The sequence below is a fragment of the Capricornis sumatraensis genome, chromosome 15 (assembly GCF_032405125.1).
Source record: "Capricornis sumatraensis isolate serow.1 chromosome 15, serow.2, whole genome shotgun sequence".
Lineage (NCBI taxonomy): Eukaryota > Metazoa > Chordata > Mammalia > Artiodactyla > Bovidae > Capricornis > Capricornis sumatraensis.
This window is the reverse complement of record NC_091083.1, coordinates 23,737,792-23,763,306: the sequence shown is the minus strand read 5'-3', so window position 1 is coordinate 23,763,306 and position 25,515 is coordinate 23,737,792. Positions and strand designations below refer to the sequence as shown.

The 25,515-nt window shown below is 37.5% G+C and overlaps 1 protein-coding gene across 1 annotated transcript in view; it reads right to left on the bottom strand.

The window, feature by feature from the left end:
* Positions 1 to 25,515, bottom strand: part of MALRD1 (MAM and LDL receptor class A domain containing 1) — a 590,849-nt gene that overhangs the window by 494,746 nt on the left and 70,588 nt on the right. The window contains exons 12-14 of the mRNA XM_068987706.1: positions 22,904 to 23,001; positions 10,751 to 10,924; positions 4,389 to 4,509 (exon numbers count right to left, since the gene is read on the bottom strand). Coding sequence (XP_068843807.1) covers positions 4,389 to 4,509; positions 10,751 to 10,924; positions 22,904 to 23,001 — 393 coding nt within the window. The remainder of the gene's footprint in view (positions 1 to 4,388; positions 4,510 to 10,750; positions 10,925 to 22,903; positions 23,002 to 25,515) is intronic.

Here is a 25,515-nt window from a genome sequence, read left to right as displayed (position 1 = left end):
TCCAAAAGTAAACCCACCCATAGATAATTAATGTTCAATAAAGAAGGTTAAAATAAACAATGGGGAAAAGATAGTCTCTTCAATAAATGGTGCTGGGAATACTGGATAGTCACATAAAAATAAAACCAAAGTGGTCCACTCTCTTTACACCATACACAAAAATTACCTCAAAATAGATTAGAAACTTCAACATAAGACTGGAAACACAAAAGTTCTAGAAGAAAACGCAGGCAAAAAGCTCCATGACAAAAGTCTTTGTAATGCTTTTTCGATTTGACACCAGAAGCTGAGTCAACAAAAGCAAAAATAAACAAGCGGGATTACGTCCAAAAGGTTCATCCCTGTTTCTGGTTCAGAGTTCCTAAAATCCTTGGAATTTCCTAAGTGTGCTAAGTTCCATGCATGCTAAGTCACTTCAGTCCTGTCCAACCCTTTGCAACCCTATGGACTGTAGCTCACCCGGCTCCTCTGTCCATGGGATTCTCCAGGCAAGAATACTGGAGTGGGTTGCCATTCCCTTCTCCAAGGGATCTTCCCAACCCAAGGATCAAACGTGCATCTCCTCAGGTTCCTGCACTGCAGCTGGATTCTTTACTGCTAAGCCACTAGGGATTCCTAAGTATGGAGAATAACAAAGTTGTGTATTCTCATGTTAATTAGGAAATTTTGGAGTGAACCTAAGGATGGAGGCTGGTTGCCAATGGAACCAACTATGTGATTAGAAGTTGGAACTTCCAGTCCTACCCCTGACCACTGAGGAGAGGAGATAGACTGGAGGTTGAATTGGTGGCCAATGATTTAATCAATCATGTTACTATCTATGTAATAAAGCCTTCGTAATAACCGAAAAGGATGGAGTCTGGAGAGTTTCTACGTTGGTGAACATGTGGAGGTGTTGAGAGAGTAGCACCTGGAGAGGACACAGAAGCTCCTCATCCTTTCCCCCGACACTGTGTCTCTTCCATCGAACTGTTGCTGAGTTAGATCTTTTTATAATAAACGGGTTATCTGGTAAGTAGAATGTTTCTTTGAGTTCTGTGAGCTGCCCTAGCAAATTAATCAAATCCAAGGAGGGAGTCCAAGAAACCTGATTTACCGCCGGCCAATTAATAACAACCTGGAACCGAGATCATCATCCAACGTATAGCAGCAGAAGGGAGGCAGTCTTGTAGGACGGAGCCTTAACCTGCAGAACTTAATGGCATCTCTGGGTAGACAGTGTCAGAACTGAGTTAAAAGTATAGGACACTCAGACGGTGCCGTTAATTTATCTGAAGAAAACAAAAACACTAACTCAGTAACATTTATGTGCCCCCTGTTCACTGCAGCTTTACTATAATAATGAAGAAAATGTGGTACATAGACACAATGGAATAATATTCGGCCATAAAATACAAAGGAATCTTGTCATTTGTGACAACACAGATAGACCTTGAGGGCATTAGGCTAAGTGAAATAAGTCTGACAGAGAAAGACAAATACCACATGATTTCATTTGGAATCTAGAAAACGAACAGACAACAAAAACCCCAGGTCCTAGTTCAGGGAAGAGATTGGTGATGGCCAGAGGCAAGGAATTGGGGATCAAAGGGTACAAACTTATAAGTAAGTCATGAGGATGGAATAATGTATAGCATGGTAATAATAATCAATAATATTATATTGTGTATTTGAAAGTTGTTAAGTGAGTAAATTTTTAAAGTTAAGGGCAACAGAGATCCCATATGCTACAACTAAGATCCAGTACAGCCAAATAAATATTTTTTTTTAATAAAAGTTCTCATTACAAGAAAAAATTTTATAACTATGTATGGTGATATAACTAGACTTATTTTCATGGTTATTTTGCCTTATATTCAAATACCAGAGCACTGTGTTGTATGTCTGAAACCAATATAATGTTATACATTAATCATACCTCGATAAAAATATTTTAAAAATAATAACAAAAAAATAAACATTAAGTAGCATGCACTTTACATTCAGAGAGTAAATATGTACCCACAGATCTTAGTCAAGTGAGTCTGGACTCTTCTCACTTACCACAGTTAGCTTCCTCTGCTCCATCTGGACAGTCAGATGTGAAATCATATACCCTGCTGGATGAAGTCCAGCCTGTGTCCTCATGTGGCACAAGTCCAGCTTCAAATTAAGAGATGGAGAGAATAAAACATCTTTTTTTCTTCCAACAAATAGATGGAATGTATAATTGTTTCATGAACACTAGTTTTTAAATGGGCTAAAGATGGCAAGCATAGGGTCTCAATAAATCTCTGGCCATAAGTATAACATAATTCACCATAAGTAGGACTTGACAAGTCCCCTTCTACTCCCATCCCTAAACTCCTGCTTGGTAGAATAACACTTAAGTCCATGAAGGAGATCTTATAATTGCCTGCTGGATAAATTTGTACAAATGGTAAGAAAGTTTTTTCCTTTGTGTAAAATCATTGGTCTTTCAGGAATCATTCACGTAAGTTTGGCCTAATGAGAATTATGCTCTAACCAACTGAGCTGGTGTGCCAATTGAAGCGCACATAAATGAGTTTTGAGTTAATTTATGAAGAGAATTCTCTGTAAGTGAGATCAAGTATTCTCAGAGACTTCTACTAAGGTTAATTTTACTGATAATTTAAAACTTTTAACTACTTCTGCTTCCAAATACACCACCCTCAATGTCAACTCTAATACTTTCCTACTATTCCAATTCTGGTGATGCAGCATTTAATTAGGAGAAGGAAAATGTTTAATTAATTAACAGAAATAAGGTAATTCCAGTTAACCCTCCAAAACTCACTAATCATTAAATCTGCTGCTTTGCATTCTGTAATGTCTATCAACCCCCACTCCCCACCCCCCCGCCCCCCCACCTCACAAGCACACTATACACAGCTTAGAATGGTTTATTGTAAATTCAGGACACATATTCTGAATAATGTAAAAGCATGTTAACACAATACAGTTAGGACATAGAATATACAGCCTCACCAATGAAAGATGCCTTTAATAAAGGATCTTTAATGAAAAGTTCTTTAACTGAGATCTCAGTTTAAAATTGTTTCTCCTATATCATCCTTGATTAATGCATTTAGCTCCTGTTAAGAATGCAACTTCTCTCACTAAATATGTCAAATAAGAAAACATAACTTCAGAATGTATGACATGCCTGATGTCCACATGCAATTATTTTTCATGTAAAGAGATTAATAAAATGAAGTGTGACAATTTTCAGAAACATTTTTAATTTTTATTTTTGTTTCTTAAGTGAGACCTGAGGAAAGGGGTGGTCAGAGAGAAACATCAACCAGTGTTAAAATAACAAAGTAACTGCAGGCACAATATATACCCGTTTCAACGTGCTCTCACTAAGACCCCGTGGACTATAGATCCCCAGGCTCCTCTATCCATGGGATTTCCCAGACAGGAATACTGGAGTGGATTGCCATTTCCTTCTGTAGGGGATCTTGCCTACCCAGGGATCAAACCTGAGTCTCCTGCATTGGCAGGTGAATTCTTCACCACTGAGGCACCAGGGAAGCCCGTATATTATGGAGAGGTTTTCAAAAATGCCTATTCTATTATTTGGGATCCATTTTTATGACAGTATATCCTTCTCTCAATTGAAATTCTCTACAAAATATGTAGTCAAAGAATTAGTCAAACTCCATCTGTTTCTTGAAAAGGTTGTTTTGAATTTAAACACATAATTTTAGGGTCAAGTTTGAAATTCTTCTTTGGCCTTAAGTCACTTTTCCAAACAATACTTTTTTTGAACTCACGAGTGATTCTGAAACATGAATTTAATTACATATTCACTTGAAGTATCAAATAATATTAAATTACAATTGATTTTAGAGAGGTATTTTAAAACATGCAAAATATTTAAAATTCTTTCATAACTATTATAATTAAATAATCTGTATGTGACAATTTTAGCCACAAGTGTACAGTGTTAATTTGGATAGCCTTGGGCCTAGACTGTGATAGATCATATTTTTACCTTTTTTTTAAAAAAAAAAAAAGAAATGTTTTAGTTTTCATGGACATGTGACATAATCCACATCCTGGTATTAATGAACTATATTAATGAAGGGTTCTAATATATTTTATATCTTGAAGGACTTTTCTGATGGTCTAGTGGTTAAGACTGTGCCTTCCCATGTAGGGGGTGAGGGTTTCATCCCTGGTCAGGAAGCTAAGATCACACATGCCTTGCGGCCAAGAACCAAAATGGAAAAATATTGCAACAAATTCAAAAAAGATTTTTTAAATGGTCCATATCAAAAACTTAAAATGTATACATATATTTTTATATTTTGATATCAAAGAAAACCATTTCAATGTTCAAAATTGCAAAAACCATAAGGAAAAAAAAGAAAAAAACTTACCTTTGCTTTGCACACTAGTACCTGAAAGTGTCTTATATGAAATTTCACATTCCTGGGATACATTGATGTCATCTAAAGCAACAGTAGCATTTGATGATAAAACTGTAGCTTCCAAAATTAACTAAAATTACAGAGAGATAAATTATTAGAAATATACTATAAACATTAAAAAAAAATTTCTAGGCCCAAGATGGAGCCATTCCTGCCCTGGGTGCCATTACAGCAAATCAAAACTTAAGTAACTTTCATACATCTAAATGCTCCTCTTGACCAGAAACAGTAAATTCAGTCAGCCAGTATCCAAACTTCTAGCCAACTCTTGGCTCTATTCCTTATTCCTTCTCAACCCAAACAAGGTTGACTATGAGGCCTCAACCAACTGAATATTTTCTGTTTTATCTCTTTCTCATTTTTTATTCTTTACTCTATAAAGCTTCTTGCCTTCCACCCCATTTTGCATTTCTTCAAATTAGAGACTGTTTCTTGAAGTGTTGAATAAACCTTGTTTGTACCCCCTAAACTATCTTCCTTAATCATTTTTTAACAAAAGTAAATGTATTACAATCATATTTCTTTGTGTAGAGAAGCTTATTTGCATATGTCCCAATCTTCCAACCTAATTTTAGAAAATTGTTTTGATCAGAAAATTCAAATTAGGAATTTATAAAGTCATAACTGCTCTGACAGCACCTTATGCAACCTTAATATCCTAGGTAACCTTGTTTCAATTAGAAGTTGCAACATTCATCACAACTGAAGGGCCACCTTCCCACTGGAGCCATTAAGAGTTATAAGCATTTAAAATGAGCTCTTTGGGGTAATCAACTGCGTGGTTTACAACTCAATTTAATTGAGATATGAGTTCATTTGTAATGTGTCTGCTGAAGGCAATGATTCATTTACATATCAGAATATTTAAATGCTTATATAGATTATATATACATATATGGAAACCTACTTAGGCAAAAAACCACTTACAATGTTTAATAATATTCATATGGTAAAGCACTTGGAGGCATCTACTTAAGTTTAATTTATTCTAACTTTCTAAACAATGACTAATATAATTTGTTTTCTTTCTTGTTAATCACTCATATTATGTTGTTATTTAAAAAAAGAAGAAGAAAGAAAGAAGAAAAAAATATGTGCAGAGTCTTAACAACACATAGCAGGACCACTAGTCCAGGCTAGCAAGTGGCTAGTAAGTGCATCTCCACGTTATCAGGGAGGATCTCTGAGCTCAAAGACCTTAAAATTAACTCAGTAAGACACATTGACACCTAAACTATACCATAAGTACTATATAAGAAATATGCATAAGATACTAAGAGAATCAAAGAAAAGCACTTCATTACTTCTGCCAAGAATGTGAGAGAGAATTCAGAAAAAAGTTTCAGCAGAAAGGTAATACTAAACTTCAGTTTTAGGTCGTCTATACCTTTGCCTGCTTTCCTCTATATAATTAAATGCAAGACTATGTGATGAACAGTTACAATTTGATCTGGATTAATTAAAATCCTCCAATTTTAAGTAGAGAAAAATGTTATAATTCCTCTAAAAATATATATCTCATATCTGTAAATAATTTCACCTGATTGTGCCAAAATCTTCACTGTTTCTATTTTGTATTACTTGCTTTAAACCAAGCTGATCTTTCGTCACTGAAGGCAGTTCCCCCTGAGAACTACAGTATCAGTTAATAATCACTGTGTGAGCCAAAGGTTGCTTAGAAGAGATGCTTCAACCATGCAAAAAGGCAGAGAGAAAAGCCTAATTTTAAGAAGATTCTGAAGGTAACTTGAGAACTAAAATTTCTAGTTATATGTAAATATCTTTCCTTCTAAAACTATTTTTTAGGATCTTGCTGAGTTTTGTTATATTCAATTATATTATATTACCCCCTGAGTGAGCAGAATCAATTCTTGTTTTTGCTTTCAGGAAGCACGGCAATGGTAAACATTGTTTACAGTCAAGTGATCACTTTTTACATCTGCAAAACTGAGAGAAGGTTTTCCAGAGAAATATTCAACTAGAATATTTAAATTTTGGTTCTTTGATATCTTGTTTTAAACAAAGGATAATGAGAATGAATAAATATGAATCTAAGGGGAAACAGAGACTATGGGAATATGGTAAGAAAAAATAAAGAAAAACTGGACTACAGTAATTTTTAAATAATGATGGTGGTGTTAAAAATAAGATCAACAGCAAACTTTTACTAAAGAGCTTGGATGCTTTTTTTTTTTTTTTTTTTACATGCCAGGCCTGGAGTAAGCTAAGTAAGTTAAAATACATTCACTTATTTTAACCCTGTGAAGACAGTGCTATTTTCGTCCACATTTTAAAGCAAAGGAAACAGAGCTGAGAGAGCTGAAGTTATTGGTTGAAGGTCACATTTTGAGTAAGAAAAATGTGTAACCTGAGCCATGGATGATTATGCTGATCATCATCACTACCATGAAATAAGAGATAACTGGTCTTCAGAGATGCTGGAGGACAGAATTACCTGGCAAAAGAAGATTTAATGAAGCCCTGGACTAAGAAGGCCAGGACATAGCAACATTACAGAGATCAGACCAGCTTTTACTTTGCATTATAAATCTTACCCTTCACCAAATCCTGAAATAATGTCAGGAAATTGTTATTGATTTATACCATCAACAGTGATCAAGAGTGAAAATTATTGTAGAAAATTCCACAAAATGGTCATCTTAAAATAAAATCTAAATATGACATGATTATGTTTTAGTAGCAAACTCAAAGACAACAGATCAACCTGAAATCAATAAACAGTATTCAGAAAAAGTACCACTTCTAGATATGAAATTAAGAAGAGTTAGGAAACAAATTGCAAATTAAGTGAATATATTTGTGTAAAAAGCTGAATATTTAAAATGAGTAGGAACAGTTAAAACAGATCAGAAAAAAAAAAATACTATCAATGTGCACTATGTGACTTATGTTCTTCCAATAAAAACTTCAAAGGCAATGGAGAGAATATTAAAATGCTAATTTGCTGTTCTTGCAAAATAAACAGTAAGCCAAATCCATTTCTACTAGAAGACTGAAAGCCCTACCTAACTCAGGCACTGATTTCCTAAAGAAATCAGAGCAATTTATATTCTGTTGCGATGTGTACAAGAGACAGAAAAGGACCACACTGAATCTGAATGTCATGGCTACAAGAGAATGGAGAGGTCACACAGTCCCATGCCTTTCTCCTTTCCAACGTTTGGATTAGATAACTCTGTACAAATATATGCTTAGCCGCATTAAACTGATGGTCAGGCAATGAAGAAGGTCACCCTTAAATACTTCAGTCCACTAAATTTAAAGTGCCAAAGGAGCCTGTTTCCAAGAAGATAAACTTTAAATATTTGAATATGTAAGAGCTGGATTGACTCTTTGTAGGTATAACATCTTTTCTGTTTGCTGTTGACCAAAGAATGAAGCAGAACTACATCTAGCTAGCTACATCTACTCCTCACGCATACTTCTGTAACTTTGAAAACACACTTAGAAAAATCAGGTTAAAAACAGCACAATTTTAGCATTTTTGTTTCTTGTAGAGGATAAGAAATGGAGTAGAAAAGGGTACCAAGAAGATAAAAGCTGTGTTTTTAGAAACAAACATATCAACATTACAAGCAAACAAAAATGTTCATATTAATTCATTCTGAAGTTTAAGTACATGGGTGTTTGCCTTTCTGTGTACTTTCTACTTGTTTGAAAGGTTTAATAATGTATCTAAACAATGTCAATGTATTCAATAAAAACACGTTATATATGTGTGTGACTGTATATTTATCTCTCTTATAAAATGTGTATAAAATCTGCACTGATTCACACCAGGATGTTAACACAGACCCCAATTCCTTACCCACAGTCTTTGAGTCCAACTAGGATTTGAAATCTGAATAGTTCAGAGTTGTGGATGTTCATCTTAAATCTATCATGATGCCCTCAGAGAGACCGAGGGCAGCTCTCTATCATCAAACCCATCACTAAATGAACTGCTTAACACTGGTTCAGGTCAGGTTAAATTTTGCCTCTAAATTTGTTTTTCAAAAGCTTATTGCTTCCCAAATTTTGACTTTCTAAATTGCTGCTTAGAGACCGTGGGACCTATAATAGCCTTCTGAAAAGTGAAATCTGAGAAAATAGTTCTTATTTTTCTTTCCACTGACTATAGTTTCTAAAACAAGCCTTTACTATGGCCAAGTAACAGGATTACATAAGACGGAACAGAGGCACAGGCTAAACCTCTTACCTTCTCAGGGGCAAATTAAACACAGCTGAGGCTTAAAGCAAAAACCCAGGGCCATTCACTCCCCTCCAAAGCCAGAACAATTAAGAAGAGCCTGGGACTTCCCTAGTGGTCCAGTGGTTAAGACTCCATGCTTCCAGGGCAGGGGGGCGCAGGTTTGATCCCCGGTTGGGAAACTAAGATCTCATATGCCGCACAGTGCGACCAAAAATATACTAAAAAGAAAAAAAAAAAAAGAGGTTGATTGGTGCTGACTGGGAGCCCTCGTGTTAGGAGAGAGAAAAACCAACACAGGATGCTGATTCACCACAGAGGGGAGCGAAGGAAAACAGAGAGCACCAGAGTGCGGCTGTATGCCAAATTACAAAATCTCGCCAAACCCTGATCAGTCCACAAACTAGTTAATATGTCCCCAGATAATAAAGAGCAACCTCAATTTTCACTGCAAAACAAAGACAAAAGAAGAAATATTAAATAAAAAAAAAAAACACCTATACTATGCTAAAACTCTTTAATAATAAGTGACAGGTTAATGAAGCCCAGAAAGAACAGTATGAGTTTCAACTTCTAATATTTCTGAGTCAGTTTCAACAAAGGACATTCTGGTTTTTGCATTTTGTTTTTTATTAAGATTTTAGAGCACCTTTAGGGACAGTTTTAGAGCACAGTTTAGAGGAAGGTACAGAGGGTTCCCACACACCCCCTGCCCCCAAGCATCCACGGCCTCCTCCATCATCATCACCCCCCATCAGAGGGGGGCATTTGTTACAACTGAGGGGATAACAGTGATATATCATAGTCACTCAGGATAAGATGGTTTCCCCAAAGGTTGAGTCTTGGATTCTCTAACAGTTGGTTGGTCTCTGGGTGGGGCTGTTTATTCTGAGGTGAAGTATTATTTTAAACTTCATTTATTTCTTGGCTGCACTGCCTCTTCATTGCTGCATACAGGCTTTGACTACTTATGAAGAGCGGGGGCTAGTCTCTACTTGCTGTGTGCAGGCTTCTCTGCGTTGGCTTCTCTTGTTGTGGAGCACAGGCTTTAGGTGCCCTGTGGCCAGTGGGATGTTAGCTCCTGGACCAGGAATCAAACCCATGTCCCTTGCATTGGCAGGCAGATTCTTAACCACTGGACCACAAGGGAAGTCCTTATTTTAAATATATCCCTGAAGGTTCTAAAGGCATCTTCTCCAAAATAGTTTGTTCTCCCTGTTTGACCTCTGTATTTGCCTCAGTTAGGAAGTGAGTAGCAGATGAGGTGTGCAATTTTTCAGAGGCTTCGAACACCCCAACAATCTTACCTCCATGCACCCAGTTATAGAGAAAAATCCAGAAGCATGGAAGGAAAAAGCAATTTCCCTCTGACTACATACCAGCGTTTGAACCTCAGGCTAAAGAGCCCATGTTCATAGCTACCGTTTTAGCTACATTTTCTTTAATACTCAGCTTCCCCAATATTGCTTTTATTATCACTGTGGTTTTCACAGATTGGGACATCTGAAGCTCAAAAGTATAATATATACAGTCACTTAGCAACCCTTGGGTTAAGCAGAGATGAGAACTCAGACCATCTGATTGATGGCAGTGTGTGTTCCTCTGATTCCACCATCCAATCTAGTTACTAAACTAGCTCTTTCCAAACACCATCCAGAAGAGAGTCATGTCCAGAAGGGTGGAAGCTGGGGCACTCATTTGATAAGCTACAGTTTCCTTCTTTCATTATTTAACCAAGAAAATGACATAAAAGTGTGATAAAAATTCTCAGTATTAATGGACAGCAAATAGGAGTGCAGCTCAGATTTTTTTCACTACCTTATATACTCCACCATCCTTATTTAAGAAAAATATTTTCCCATTACATTTCTCTTCTCTCTGCCATCCTGTTCAATCCTTACCTCCACTTTTGCTCTGCTTCCACAAGTTAAGTCGTGAGTACTCAGTCAAGATAACTTCTCTACTTATCCCTGACTGTGAATATGCTTGCTTTATTAATATCAGATAAACTTATGGGACATACGTGTTCTACTGTTGTCTGGGAAGATCAGCATTAAATAAGCATCTTCTTCTGAGTTGTGTTCATCTCTTACGTGCTTACCTGAAAAGGGAGAGTAGATTCTCCAGCCTTTGCAATGAGATTGATTTTTGCTTGTCGCCATTGAGATTCAGAGATGCCGATTAGATCACTGTGCTTCTGCAAATCGCCATTCAGAGATGTTCTTGTAAAAAGTGAGAGATGTGAATGCTGAGACAAACGATACCAAAACTGCACCTGGTGAAAAGTGTGTTTGAGTGATATAAATATTCCATTTACTTATGCCCAGTAGATTTCTATAATTAAAAATACCCCAAATTATTTGGTGTTCAATATCATCTTCTTAATTCTCCTCCAAATATGTAGACCCAGAAAATGCTAAGTACATCTTCTGCCAGCTTTTGTGGTCCCTCCTTAAGAAGAGGCTCAAGGCAGTTACATTAACTGGTATTTTAAACACATGCTATAGCACTGTCTAAAGACATGGGACACCAGCATCCTGCTCAGACAAGTATGAGGACAAATATTTATCTACATCATTAGGGAACAATTTTAGGACCCTTTTCTCTTGCTTTCTTGCTTCTTATGAATATAGGAAGACACATGTTCTATATCTGACTCAAATTACAAAATCACATACTACGATTCTCTTTGATGTCTTCAAAATTTTCTCAAGTAAAAGAAGACTGCAAGGAATACTTTTTCATTAATTCCTCTTTGTTGTGACATTAGCAAAAACCTTGGGAGATCACATAGTATTATTTATCAATAATTTAATCTAACTAGAAAATGTTCTTTTTGCGGTTAGGGAGCCTAGATTTGATCATTTCATTTCCTACTCACCATCAATGGTGACACAATCTAAAGGACTGACAGGTTAACAAGGTAGTGGAGAAAACAGAGAGGATTATTTTAGGTGCTGACAGCTGCAGCTATAACATAGAATTCAGCACTATCATTACTCAACCAATATTTACTGACCATTTACTAAGGACTGGACACAAGGCAAGTTGAAAATTAATTGCCTCAGTGGTTAGATGATATAATACAAAATATATCATGAAAAAAACCCCACAAAACCAAGTTCAGACACAACAGCAATTTTTTCTTCCTCTCATTATGCCATAGAGTTCTAATGCTTCATGTTTCAAAGACAGAGCATTGTTCAGAGATGAGGCTCCTGAGAAATGAAATCATTCTCTTTTGACTCAAAGTGACTCCTTTTCAATTTCACTACATTTTAAATTCCTGCTTTTTTTTTTTTTTTCTCCCCTTAATCATTGGGCTTTTACCTTGCTGCATGGACAGACGTTATTACACGCATTATTTATTTATTTATTATCCCATTTATGTCATTGTGGGTGCCAATTTCAGTGGAGATGAAAGTTGAAAAAAAAATGTGTAATGTCTTCTAAAAAACTGTTTGAAACATCAAGCATTCTCTGTTTCAATGTGGTACACATTTTTTTCAGTGTCTACCGGATTGCCATCACTTGGTCAAAGCACTCTTTGTGATCATCCATTTCATATCAGATTTTACCACCAAGCTCACCTACACTCAGTTCTTGAGGCAAGCCAAGAAACATAGAGTCAAATGGAAGTGTTTAATTAAATTCTGTGAAAAGAGAGGCTGTACGGTCCCCTACCACAATTAAATTTTAGATCCCTGCTATAGTTTCAGCATGTTCCAACTTTGTAAATATTCAAAACAGAGCTTTAAACCTAGTTGAAGAGTTGTGCATGCCGCATCAGAATTTCAAGCTGTCAAATTGTCTCTCAGTACATTACCTGTGCGAAGTTAATAGTGCATTAGGAGTAAATGCCAATGGGATCCATATTCAATTGGATAAGAGCTTAGAACTTCGCATTTAATTTACTTTTTTAAAAGTGAATTGGCATGACAGAGATTTGAGGAGAATTCTTTAGTTTGGTGTAGACCAAGAAACCTCCCAGAGTCTCCAAATTTAATACTGGTCAGGGTAAAAATACTGTACCAGAGTTAATACAGCTATGACTTCAGACAGGCACGTAGTCAACATCTGTGGTTCCCACCGTAATACACATTAGTAGTGTAACATTATGTCATGAATTCAAAATCACAATGCACATTGTTAATTCCTCATAGAACCAACTAGGGCAATTTGCATTTAGTAGGTATTCAGTTAATAGGTACTAAAGAAAAGAAGGAAGTTTGAGTATGACTATCAGCATTAGTGTTAAAGTAAATGTTTATAGGACTTTCTTGGTGGTCCAGTGGATAAGAATCCCCCTGCCAATGCAGAGGACACAGGTTCGACTCCTAGTCCAGGAAAATTCCACACGCCATGGAGCAACTAAGTCCATACACCACAATGACTAAAGCCCGTGTGCCTAGAGTCTGTACTCCACAAGAGAAGCCACCACAACGAGAAGCCTGCACACCACCACCCAGAGTAGCCTCTACTCGCCACAACTAGAGAAAGCTCCCGCAAAGCAAGCAAGACCCAGCATAGCCAAAAATAAATAAATGTCTAAAAACCTTCAGAGAGAGTGATAGAGAGAGAACCCCCCCCCCCCGCCATGTATCGTAAAATGTACAAGGAATCAGGTGTCCTTAGGGACCTCAAAGTTTTATGGGAGAGAACAAAAAGGAACAATTAAGCATATAATGACAAGCATATAAAAACAGTGTGGCTATTTACATGTCAATGAATTCAACAAAATGAAAAATTCACTCTCTCCGTTATCATCACATTTTAAATGCTCAATAGCTATTCGTAGCTAGTGACTTCCACAGTGGATGCAGAAGACAATTTTCATCACAGAAAATTCTATTAAAAAGAACTATCAAGCATGTATATCAAAATCATGTTGTTGTTCTTATTGTTTAGTCACTAAGTCATGTCTGAATCTTTGTAGCCCCATTGACTGCAGCCCATTGGGCTCCTCTCTCCATGGGATTTCCAAGGCAAAAATACTGGAGTGGGTTGCCATTTCCTTCCCCAAGGGATCTTCCTAAACCAATGTTTAAACCAACATCTCTTGCACTAGCAGGTGGATTCTTTACCACTGAGTTACCAGGGAAAGTGAAAGTGAAAGTGAAAATCGCTCAGTCATGTCCGACTCTTTGCGACCCCATGGACTGTAGACCACCAGACTCCTCCATCCATGGGACTCTCCAGGCAAGAATACTGGAGTGGGTTGCCATTTCCTTCTCCAGGAGATCTTCTGACCCAGGGATCGAACTCTGGTGTCCTGCATTGCAGGCAAACTCTTTAACCTCTGTGCCAACAGGGAAGCCCATATTAAAATGATAACAACCATTTAAAATGTATTTATTAATTATCATTTAAAGAAAACTACTATCTTGATTTATGTCTGATTCACTAAAAAGCAGGGATATAGGGACTTCCCTGGTGGTTCAGGGGTTAAGACTCTAAGACTCTGTGCTCCCAATGCAAGCGGCAAGAGTTCGATCTCTGGTCAGGGAACTAAGACCTGGTGTGCCCCACTGCCAAGAAAGAAAAAAGCAGTTATATAAAATGTTAATATTAAAGGCTTGCTTTTATTTCTTCTGGGTTTTCAGTAAGTTGAATAGCCACAGCTTGGATTATATGTACAGGGTGACTATGCAACACACTGAATCAATTTATTCAAGAGAATTTCATGTGGTTTAGAAAGCTTCCAACAAAGCAATTCCTTTAATTGCAAATTGGAGAGAAAAGAAATGAAGCTCAAATTAGTTTATTGTTTTTAATTGTATTCTCTGATTTTATATTATTTGTATATATTTTTTAAAATACTGAATCATTCATTTTACTATAAAAAGAAAGGACATCTTATCGAGTGACTTATACTAATAGTTACTGAGTGCAGGCTGAATAACTAATCTTGCTATTCTGTTTCTGCAGGGCCCTGTGATATTCCCAGAGGAAAGGCCAGTCTCTACTAAAGAATATGATTAGGAACAACTAGGAATTACTTATTAATAACAGATATAACAGGACCTTATTTAGAAGCTCAAAATAATGTCTTCCTTATTTCTCTTTGCTATTTCATTTGATTTGGGTTTGTCTCCAATCGGAACTCTACTCTTCGGATTTTCTGCTTTTTTCCTCAACTTTTTTATGCTCTTGACTCCTTTTGCTTCCCTATGAGGGAGCTTATTGGTCAAATCTTCATGTCTTTTCTCATTTTCTCCAAATGTGCAGTTATCTCTGATTTCTCAGCCACAGACATCAACCCCTGTCTGATGTTTCCAACACCTGTTGTATCTTTAATATCCAAAATAAGACAAAAAAATAAAACATGTATACACCAAAAAAAAGAGAAAGAAACAAGATATCTGTAACTCCTCAAAATTTAGCTGGGAATAAGTTCATGTAGTAGAGGGGGAGCATTCATCTCTCTCTCTCATACATCCTCCTTTATCATTACCAGAATACTAGAGTACAAGAAATCTGGAGTGGGTTGCCATCCCCTTCTCCAGGGGATCTTCCCGACCTGGGGACTGAACCCAGGTCTACTGTATCACAGGCAATGCATAGAGACCTGGGTTCAATCCCCGGGTTGGGAAGATCCCCTGGAGAAGGGCATAGAAACCCACTTCAGTATTCTTGCCTGGAGAATCTCATGGACAGAGGAGCCTGTTGGGCTACCGTCCATAGGGTTGCAGAGAGTCGGACATGACTAAGTGACTAACACTACTACCACTATAGTGATTCTTATGACTCCGAGTCATAATCATGCTTTTGATTGACTTTTTTATCTGAATGAGCTTAAGTGGAAGTTTGCAGTCTTCAGTAAAATATAATCTTTTCTCATCTAAATGATTAATCTGGGTGTGTTTTAACCATGTCCTTTAAGAAAGAATATCTGCTCAACCTTTCCTCAAAATCCATTGCTTCCTCTAGAATACCTAAACACGTATGCATGCATGCAAAGTCGCTTCAGCTGTGTCCAATTCTGTGTGTTCCGAAGGGCTGCAGCCTGCCAGGCTCCTCTGTCCATGGGACTCTCCAGGCAAGAATACATGGCAACCCACTCTAGTTCAACCCAGGGAACAAACCCCAGTCTTCTGCATCTAACCTGCACTGGCAGGCAGGTTCTTTAACACCAGTGCCACTGGGGAAGCTTAGGATCTCTAACATGATCTAAACATGATCATGATCTAAACATGATCTCTAACATGATCTTGGAGTAAAGAAAACAGAGAACAAATCATGACGGCACCATTTCAAGCCCTACCACGAATTTCCTAAATTTCTCTCCAATAAGACTTCATCACTCTACTAGGGGAACATGATAAGACATGGCCTTTTAAAACTCATCGAGACAGTTGCTACAAGTGGGTTATCACCGTTATATTTTATATTGTTAAATGTTATATATATATATATATGTTATATATCTTATATGTTTAATTTATATGTTGTTACATTCTACATTACATATAATTACAGATAATATTACATATTGGGCTTCCCTGGTGGCTCAGATGGTAAAGAATCTGTCTGGAATGCAGGAGACCTGGGCTTGATCCCTGGGTCAGGAAGATCTTCTGGAGAAGATAATGGCTACCCATTCTGGTATTACATATATTTTTATCATGCTGTGAAGCACTTAACACTGAACTGCTATTAGTATCCTTCACTAAGTTCTATATTTTGGCAAATATTTTCTATAGTACGACAAACATATGTTTCTATTGTCCCTTTAGTATCCACATGGAGTATGGAAGTAACATGTGTGCACTGAGTCAGGGAAAGAACATTTACACTTGTATGTGTGCACTCAGGAGTCTCAGAAGAACTATTTTTCTTTTGTTTTTAATTCCTTGAACTTGAACCAAATGACAACTCACATGTCTCTCTCTGCACTAGCTACTGGGATACTTCGATTCAAACATGTAGCCTGGCCCTCAAACTTTATTTTTGGAACCAGTCTATCTTTCGTTTCATCAATCTTTTTCCTGATATACCCACTCACTCTTTTTTAATTTTAAGAATTTTTTAATTAAAAACTATTAGAATAGCAAATATGTGTTCAGGAATTTAGAACAAACAAAAGACAAACATATAAACTCTTAATAGCATTGAAAGCAAAAGCTTCATGTTATCAGTCCTGCTGTATTTAATTGTGAAGTGAGATATTTGGTCTTTCAAACAGTAACTCAGATATGAGAGCTCAGAAAATATTAATATTCTCACAAACCTCTTTCATATTCTATATTCCTGATTTATTAAAAACAGTAAGAGTATTTCAACAGCAATAAGAAATACTAGCTTCTGGCTTCCACATGTTCTGTGTGTCCTATCTCCTGGCTATTTTAAGGAAAAATGCCAAATTTCCACCAGTGACTAAAGGAGATTTTAAAGCTTTTAATAAAAATCCACACCTTGAATACTGCATAGCTGCAGGACCAGTTCTGTATGTCGATGCCATGTGTGGTCTATACATAAAGTACAAGGTAATTCATGCAAAATGACCCTAAAAGTCTGTTAGAAAAAGTTTCAAAAGAAAGCTTCATATTCCTTTAAAGTCCTTTCAAAAAAATATTCCTAGCTGCATTAGCCTGATATGATTATGTAGAGAAAAAATATAATTTCATAAAATGAAAGCTTTAATCATATCAAAGTTCCCCACTTTGCTTATCTCACTGCCCCTCTTTATTATTTTATTACAAAGAACATTTGCTATTCCATGAATACAGCTATGATCAATAGGTTCCAATTAGGAAGATCAGCTGCATTTTCTGGTTACCGAAGAAGATGAGAATTTGTTCTGTTAGCTTATTTTGTAACTTTCATGAAAGAAAGAAATACACATTACCACAGACTTCTAAAAAAGTAAATAGTATATTCTTAGAATACTCCTATGGGAGAGAACTTTGGCTATGTGCATCTCAGACTATGAACAACCTATAACAATCGAATAATAATTCTAAGCTGGAAAGTACTATGAAGTAATCCAAATATCCATCCTTCTAACTCAAAGATTCCTAACATTCAAGCAGATGCAGTTAAAAGGGAACAAAGATTTCCGCTGGCAGTCTGCAACCTCTTATTTTTCCACAAATCAAGGCAAGCCCCTAAATCAGTATCTGAGAACAAAGGTGGTGGACTTTGTTCTGAGACAAACAACAAAGCATCTAAATTGCTCATTGCTTTTACTGAGGCTCCACCCCAATAGCTCCCATAGGTAAGCTCCAAATTTAAGCCACAATAAAGAGAAATGTCCTCAAGTGGAAACAATCATAAATTGTGGGTCAATCCCAATGACCGCAAATTAATGGCTACCCACACACAACCATGGGAAATGCAAATCATAATATTGAAAAAGAGGAGAGCTGTATGATTTCTTCATGAGTCTCAGAATTTCTAATAAGTTCTTAATGTTAGTTTTCATACTTCTGTAAAAAAGGCAGAATTAATACATTCCATCCCTTTTTATCCAGTGTCTTTAATGAATTTAACAACAGCAGTGGCATTACTTGGGTATGTGATCTTGAATTAAAGTTCAGTAAGTCTGTAAAGGGCTTTTAAAGAGCAAGTAAATGTTTTACAAGTTCTCCAAAAAAATCTATATCTATCACATCAGATTTAATTAAAATAAACCAAAGGTGGTAGAGTCTAGAGTCCAAGTGGGTAAGATGGAGGTGGAGTTCAGGCCATTGTTTTAATCCAAATTCTCACAAAGATATGGACAACAAAAAAAAAAACGAAGGAAAAAAACGGAGTAGGACAATCTATTAAGAGTTTCAGGCACTCTCAGTCAGGCTTATATCAAGCTGAAAGTATAATTAAATTTACACCTCTGAATGATCTGTAATTTATCACCAGGAATGCCTGAATTAATTCTGTAACCCTGCATTTCCAGGCAATGAATTAGTGTGTGGAACTACTGATCCCTTCATTATTTTCTGATAAGCAAAGGGAGAAGAAGAAAGCTGAAATCTACAGGCTCAGAGACATGTTGCTGCTGCTGCTGCTAAGTCGCTTCAGTCATGTCCGACTCTGTGCGACCCCATAGATGGCAGCCCACCAGGCTCCCCCATCCCTAGGATCCTCCAGGCACGAACACTGGAGTGAGTTTCATTTCCTTCTCCAGCGCATGAAAGTGAAAAGTGAACGTGAAGTCTCTCAGTGTCCGACTCTTAGGGACCCCATGGACTGCAGCCTACCAGGCTCCTCCTCCATGGGATTTTCCAGGCAGGACTACTGGAGTGGGGTGCCATTGGCTTCTCCACAGAGGCATGTTAGAACTCTCAAAAGGATAGAAACTTCTAATGGAAACATTAGTGTTATGGAAAAATGGAAGGATTATGTTTATTGAACACCTACTATGTCCCAAATACTTTCCCAGATCCTGTATTTAATCACATTTGAATTCTCACAATCAGTGAAGAAGGTTTACTAACACTACGCTTCCAGAGTGGACACTGAGTCTCAAAGCATATCATCTGTAGCAGAAGTGAAACTGGAACCAGATTCATCTGACTCCAAAGTTCCCTTGCCTTCTTCTCTGTTATGCTGTGGGAATGAACAGAGAGTTTTACCCCTTCAGTCAGTTCAGTTCAGATCAGTCGTTCAGTCTTGTCCAACTCCTTGCGACCCCATGAATTGCAGCACACCAAGCCTCCGTGTCCATCACCATCTCCTGGAGTTCACTCAGACTCACGTCCATCGAGTCAGTGATGCCATCCAGCCATCTCATCCTCGGTCGTCCCCTTCTCCTCCTGCCCCTAATTCCTCCCAGCATTAGAGTCTTTTCCAATGAGTCAACTCTTCGCATGAGGTACCCAAAGTACTGGAGCTTCAGCTTTAGCATCAGTCCTTCCAAAGAAATCCCAGGACTGATCTTCTTCAGAATGGACTGGTTGGATCTCCTTGCAGTCCAAGGGACTCTCAAGAGTCTTCTTCAACACCACAGTTCAAACGCATCAATTCTTTGGCACTCAGCCTTCTTCACAGTCCAACTCTCACATCCATACATGACCACAGGAAAAACCATAGCCTTGACTTGACAGACCTTAGTTGGCAAACTAATGTCTCTGCTTTTGAATATACTGTCTAGGTTGGTCATAACTTTTCTTCCAAGGAGTAAGCGTCTTTTAATTTCATGGCTGCAGTCACCATCTGCAGTGATTTTGGAGCCCAAACATATAAAGTCTGACACTGTTTCCCCATCAATTTCCCATGAAGTGATGGGACCAGATGCCATGATCTTCGTTTTCTGAATGTTGAGCTTTAAGCCAACTTTTTCACTCTCCTCTTTCACTTTCATCAAGAGGCTTTTTAGCTCCTCTTCACTTTCTGCCATAAGGGTGTGTCATCTGCATATCTGAGGTTATTGATATTTCTCCCAGCAATCTTGATTCCAGCTTGTGCTTCCTCCAGCCCAGCGTTTCTCATGATGTACTCTGCATATAAGTTAAATAAGCAGGGTGACAATATACAGCCTTGACATACTCCTTTTCCTATTTGGAACCAGTATGTTGTTCCATGTCCACTTCTAACTGTTGCTTCCTGACCTGCATACAGATTTCTCAAGAGGCAAGTCAGGTGGTCTGGTATTCCCATCTCTTTCAGAATTTTCCACAGTTGATTGTGATCCACACAGTCAAAGGCTTTGGCATAGTCAATAAAGCAGAAATAGATGTTTTTCTGGAACTCTCTTACTTTTTCCATGATCCAGTAGATGTTGGCCATTTGATCTCTGGTTCCTCTGCCTTTTCTAAAACCAGCTTGAACATCAGGGAGTTCACGGTTCAAGTATTGCTGAAGTCTGGCTTGGAGAATTTTCAGCATTACTTTATTAGCATGTGAGATGAGTGCAATTGTGCGGTAGTTTGAGCATTCTTTGGCATTGCCTTTCTTTGGAATTGGAATGAAAACTGACCTTTTCCAGTCCTGTGCCCACTGCTGAGTTTTCCAAACTTGCTGGCATATTGAGTGCAGCACTTTCACAGCATCATCTCTCAGGATTTGAAATAGCTCAACTGGAATTCCATCACCTCCACTAGCTTTGTTCATAGTGATGCTTTCTAAGGCCCACTTGACTTCACATTCCAAGATGTCTGGCTCTAGATTAGTGATCACATCATCATGATTATCTGGGTCATGAAGATCTTTTTTGTACAGTTCTTCCATGTATTCTTGCTACCTCTTCTTAATAACTTCTGGTTCTGTTAGGTCCATACCATTTCTGTCCTTTATTGAGCCCATCTTTGCATGAAATGTTCCCTTGGTATCTCTAGTTTTCTTGAAGAGATCTCTAGTCTTTCCCATTCTGTTGTTTTCCTCTATTTCTTTGCATTGATCACTGAAGAAGGCTTTCTTATTTCTTCTTGCTATTCTTTGGAACTCTGCATTCAGATGCTTATATCTTTCCTTTTCTCCTTTGCTTTTTGCCTCTCTTGTTTTTACAGCTATTTGTAAGGCCTCCCCAGACAGCCATTTTGCTTTTTTGCATTTCTTTTCCATGGGGATGGTCTTCATCCCTGTCTCCTGCCCAATGTCACGAACCTCCGTCCGTAGTTCATCAGGCACTCTATCTATCAGATCTAGACCCTTAAATCTATTTCTCACTTCCACTGTATAATCATAAGGAATATGATTTAGGTCATACCTTAATGGTCTAGTGGTTTTCCCTACTTTCTTCAATTTCAGTCTGAATTTGGCAATAAGGACTTCATGTTCTGAGCCACAGTCAGCTCCTGGTCTTGTTTTTGCTGACTGTATAGAGCTTCTCCATCTGTGGCTGCAAAGAATATAATCAATCTGATTTCGGTGTTGACCATCTGGTGATGTCCATGTGTAGAGTCTTCTCTTGTGTTGTTGGAAGAGGGTGTTTGCTATGACCAGTGCATTTGCTTGGCAAAACTCTATTAGTCTTTGCCCGGCTTCATTCTGCATTCCAAGGTCAAATTTGCCTGTTACTCCAGGTGTTTCCTGACTTCCTACTTTTACATTCCAGTCCCCTATAATGAAAAGGACATCTTTTTGGAGTGTTAGTTCTAAAAGGTCTTGTAGGTCTTCATAAAACCGTCCAGCTTCAGTTTCTTCAGCATTGCTGGTTGGGGCATAGACTTGGATAACTGTGATATTGAATGGTTTGCCTGGGAGATGAACAGAGATCATTCTGTTGTCTTTGAGATTGCATCCAAGTATTGCATTTTGGACTCCTTTGTTTACCATTATGGCTACTCCATTTCTTCTGAGGGATTCCTGCCCACAGTAGTAGATGTAATGGTCATCTGAGTTAAATTCACCCATTCCAGTCCATTTTGGTTTGCTGATTCCTAGAATGTTGACGTTCACCCTTGCCATCTCTTGTTTGACCACTTCCAATTTGCCTTGATTCATGGACCTGACATTCCAGGTTCCTATGCAATATTGCTCTTTACAGCATCAGATCTTGCTTCTCTTACCAGTCACATCCACAACTGGGTATTGTTTTTGCTTTGGCTCCATCCCTTCATTCTTTCTGGAGTTATTTCTCCACTGATCTCCAGTAGCATATTGGGCACCTAATGACCTGGGGAGTTCCTCTTTTGGTATCCTATCATTTTGCCTTTTCCTACTGTTCATGGGGTTCTCAAGGCAAGAATACTGAAGTGGCTTGCCATTCCCTTCTCCAGTGGACCACATTCTGTCAGACCTCTCCACCATGACCCGCCTGTCTTGGGTTGCCCAGCAGGCATGGCTTGGTTTCATTGAGTTAGACAATGCTGTGGTCCTAGTGTGATTAGATTGACTACCCCTTGGTCTGCGTTTAGCGGCATCAGAAGGACTAACTGAAAAACTAAACTTCTGGAAATATATTTATTTTTCCTGAACGTATTTGTCTTTATTTATTCACCCTTTCATCTTTTTTTCAATGGAATTTGTTAAACTGCTTTTATTTTCCTCAATTATTAGCAACATTTCTGGCCAAAATAATAAGCAGCTGGCGCAATGTGTATCTACAGCTTTAAATTATTGAAAGAACTACATGGAAAGAATACAAAATGATAGAAATATTTTTGAATAGGCCCCCCAAACAAAGGGTGCAAGTTATACACTATAAATGTCTTTTGGAATGACATGACATTTCCTGTTGAAATAGCTCACACAAATCTCTCAATACATCAGGAAAATAGTAGTAAAACATAGGAGGCATTTACTAGCTGGAGTAACCCAAGCCTAACAGTTTATAAGCACAGACTAGCCAATGAATATTCCAGTAATTGGTTACCTGACATGGGGTAGAGGCAGTGACTGATCTTGTAAGAACAGGACTTCCAAGCTTGGCCACTGCAGGTGGTTGATGTGCCCCAAAATAAATAAATGATCCTGCAAAAACAAACATAAAGTCATGTAGATGAAAGTTCTCTTGTACATTTGGCAGTTCTTTGCTCTAATAGCTCAACTGTGCATACATATTCAACTATCAATCAGATAAAGAAAATTACGTTTTTACTTCTTTACCATTACGTTCCATAGATAACCATGAATTGCTTTCATATGGATAACATTAAATATTTGAAATAAAATCTCATTGATGAAAAATAAGCTCTTGATCTAAATTCTATCAATGAACATGTTTTATTGGCTTAACTCAAGTCACAGTTTGAAATTAAATGAAGCTTGTAAGTTTACAATTAGACATTCAGCATTCCCTTAGAAAATTCCTAGGAGATCTTTACTTGCAAGTTTCTTCTGGATGTACTGAAGGATGAGAGCCTATAGAATGAGCTTGGTTTCTCCTGGGGCTTATATGTTTGTCATTGTTGTCTGTGCTAGTGGGAATGAAAGCTTAATTAAAGATGTAATCTGAGTGTTAACAAAATAACTGCTTTTAGGTTTTAACTACAATGGAAGTGCTAATGGCAAATGTACAGGGAGGATAACATCTCTTAGCAGCTCGAAAGATCACACGTTCAGAAGAGTAGTCAGGGTAGCCTCCCTGAATAATGAAAATTTACAAGGTAGTCTGTGCTGCACAATGTCAAGGTCTGATCCTGCCCTTTGATAATCACAAAGTGATGGGCAACCTGTAAAGACAACTATTTTGATGAAATAAAACACATTCAGAAGGGAATTTTCTTAGCCAGATCAGCACTGACTGCAGAATGAAAAGGATTTCATAATTAAATGTGTTTCAGGTACCACCACATGTTTAACCAGACTACCATGGCTGCAAGTCAGCAGTGCAGTCTCTGAGTGAGAAAAACAGAACCCAGTTCCTATGGGCCTTAAATCCAAATCCAATTGGGAAGGATAATGCCTACTCTTCCCAACTCCAGACTGCGAGTAATAGAAAGAGTATGAGTTCATTAAATTCTCTATTTCACCTTTGAAAGAGTAGGAAAAGATGACTTTGAAAAATTATTCCCCCTTAAAAATCCTCAGGTTCAAGTAAAAATCAACTGAATATTGCCAAAAGACTAATAAAAATTCTAAACATTAACAATATTCAAAGATCTTACTCCTCTGGTCATTTAAAACAATATGGACAATTTTAAACAAGCAGTTAATGAAGGATGAAACACATAAACATCAAAACTCCAAAATCTAAAAGAAGCAAAAGGTTTGAACAAGTTGATTATCCCACAAAATTAACTGGAAAAGTGATAGGAAAACAATCTACCAGGGTGTATGGCCCCACCGTTTATTTTATTTAATTTTTAAAGAATAAATATTTGCACATCACTTGCATATATCATAGGTTTTAGAAAAATATGAACAGTTCCTTGACTCATCTTATGATGCCAGATATCTCTAATGTTAAGAATGATGAAAAGAGAATTAAACTACAGCTCAATATCACTCATGATCATAGACACAAAGCTCTAATTAAAATGTCTCAATTGCATTTGCAATTCTTAAAAAAAAATGCTGTGCCCCGACCAATGAGATTTCCAAGAATAGAAGTTTGGTTTAACAGTCTTATCAACATAGTCAATAAGATCAAGTGAAGTGAAGTGAAGTGGCTCAGTCGTGTCCGACTCTTTGCAACCCCATAGACTGTAGCCTACCAGGCTCCTCTGTCCATGGGATTTTCCAGGCAATAGTCCTGGAGTGGATTGCCATTTCCTTCTCCAGGGGATCTTCCCGACCCAGGGATTGAACCTGGGTCTCTTGCATTGTAGACAGATGCTTTATCGTCTGAGCCACCAGGGAAGTCCAATAAGATCAAAGTAAAGAGTAAAATAATAGAGTCAAAGTGAAAGTGAAAGTGAAGTCGCTCAGTCATGCCCAACTCTGCAACCCATGACTGTAGTTGGCCAGGCTCCTCTATCCATGGGATTTTCCAGGCAAGAATACTGGACTGGGTTGCCATTTCCTTCTCCAGAGGATCTTCCTGACTCAGGGATCAAACCTGGGTCTCCTGCATAACAGGCAGACTCTTTACCGTCTGAGCCACCAGGGAATCCCTTATAAACAAATATTGAAAAGACTGTGAAAAATAGTCATTCATTCCCGATAACCTCAATAAAATGTTAAAAAGAAACAATAAAGATTAAAGATTTATCTCAAAATAAATAATGTCTTGAATGGCCAACTACAAAATTAATTATAATGAGAGACTACCTAGAAAATTCTGTCACCATTACTAATTAGAGGAAATATTAGTAAGATAATATTACTTATCTTAGACTAATATTATCTCATAGGTCTAGCAAATGTGCAAGTCAAGAAAATAAAATTTCTAGTAAATACAACAGAAAAGTAGAGATAGCATTCCATGTGCATTGCCAATAATGTAATTGTAAAATCAGAAACCCCAACAGATTCTCTTTTAATAAAGACAGGTATCAATAAGAGAATTTACTCCAGTACTCTTGCCTGGCAAATCCCAGGGAT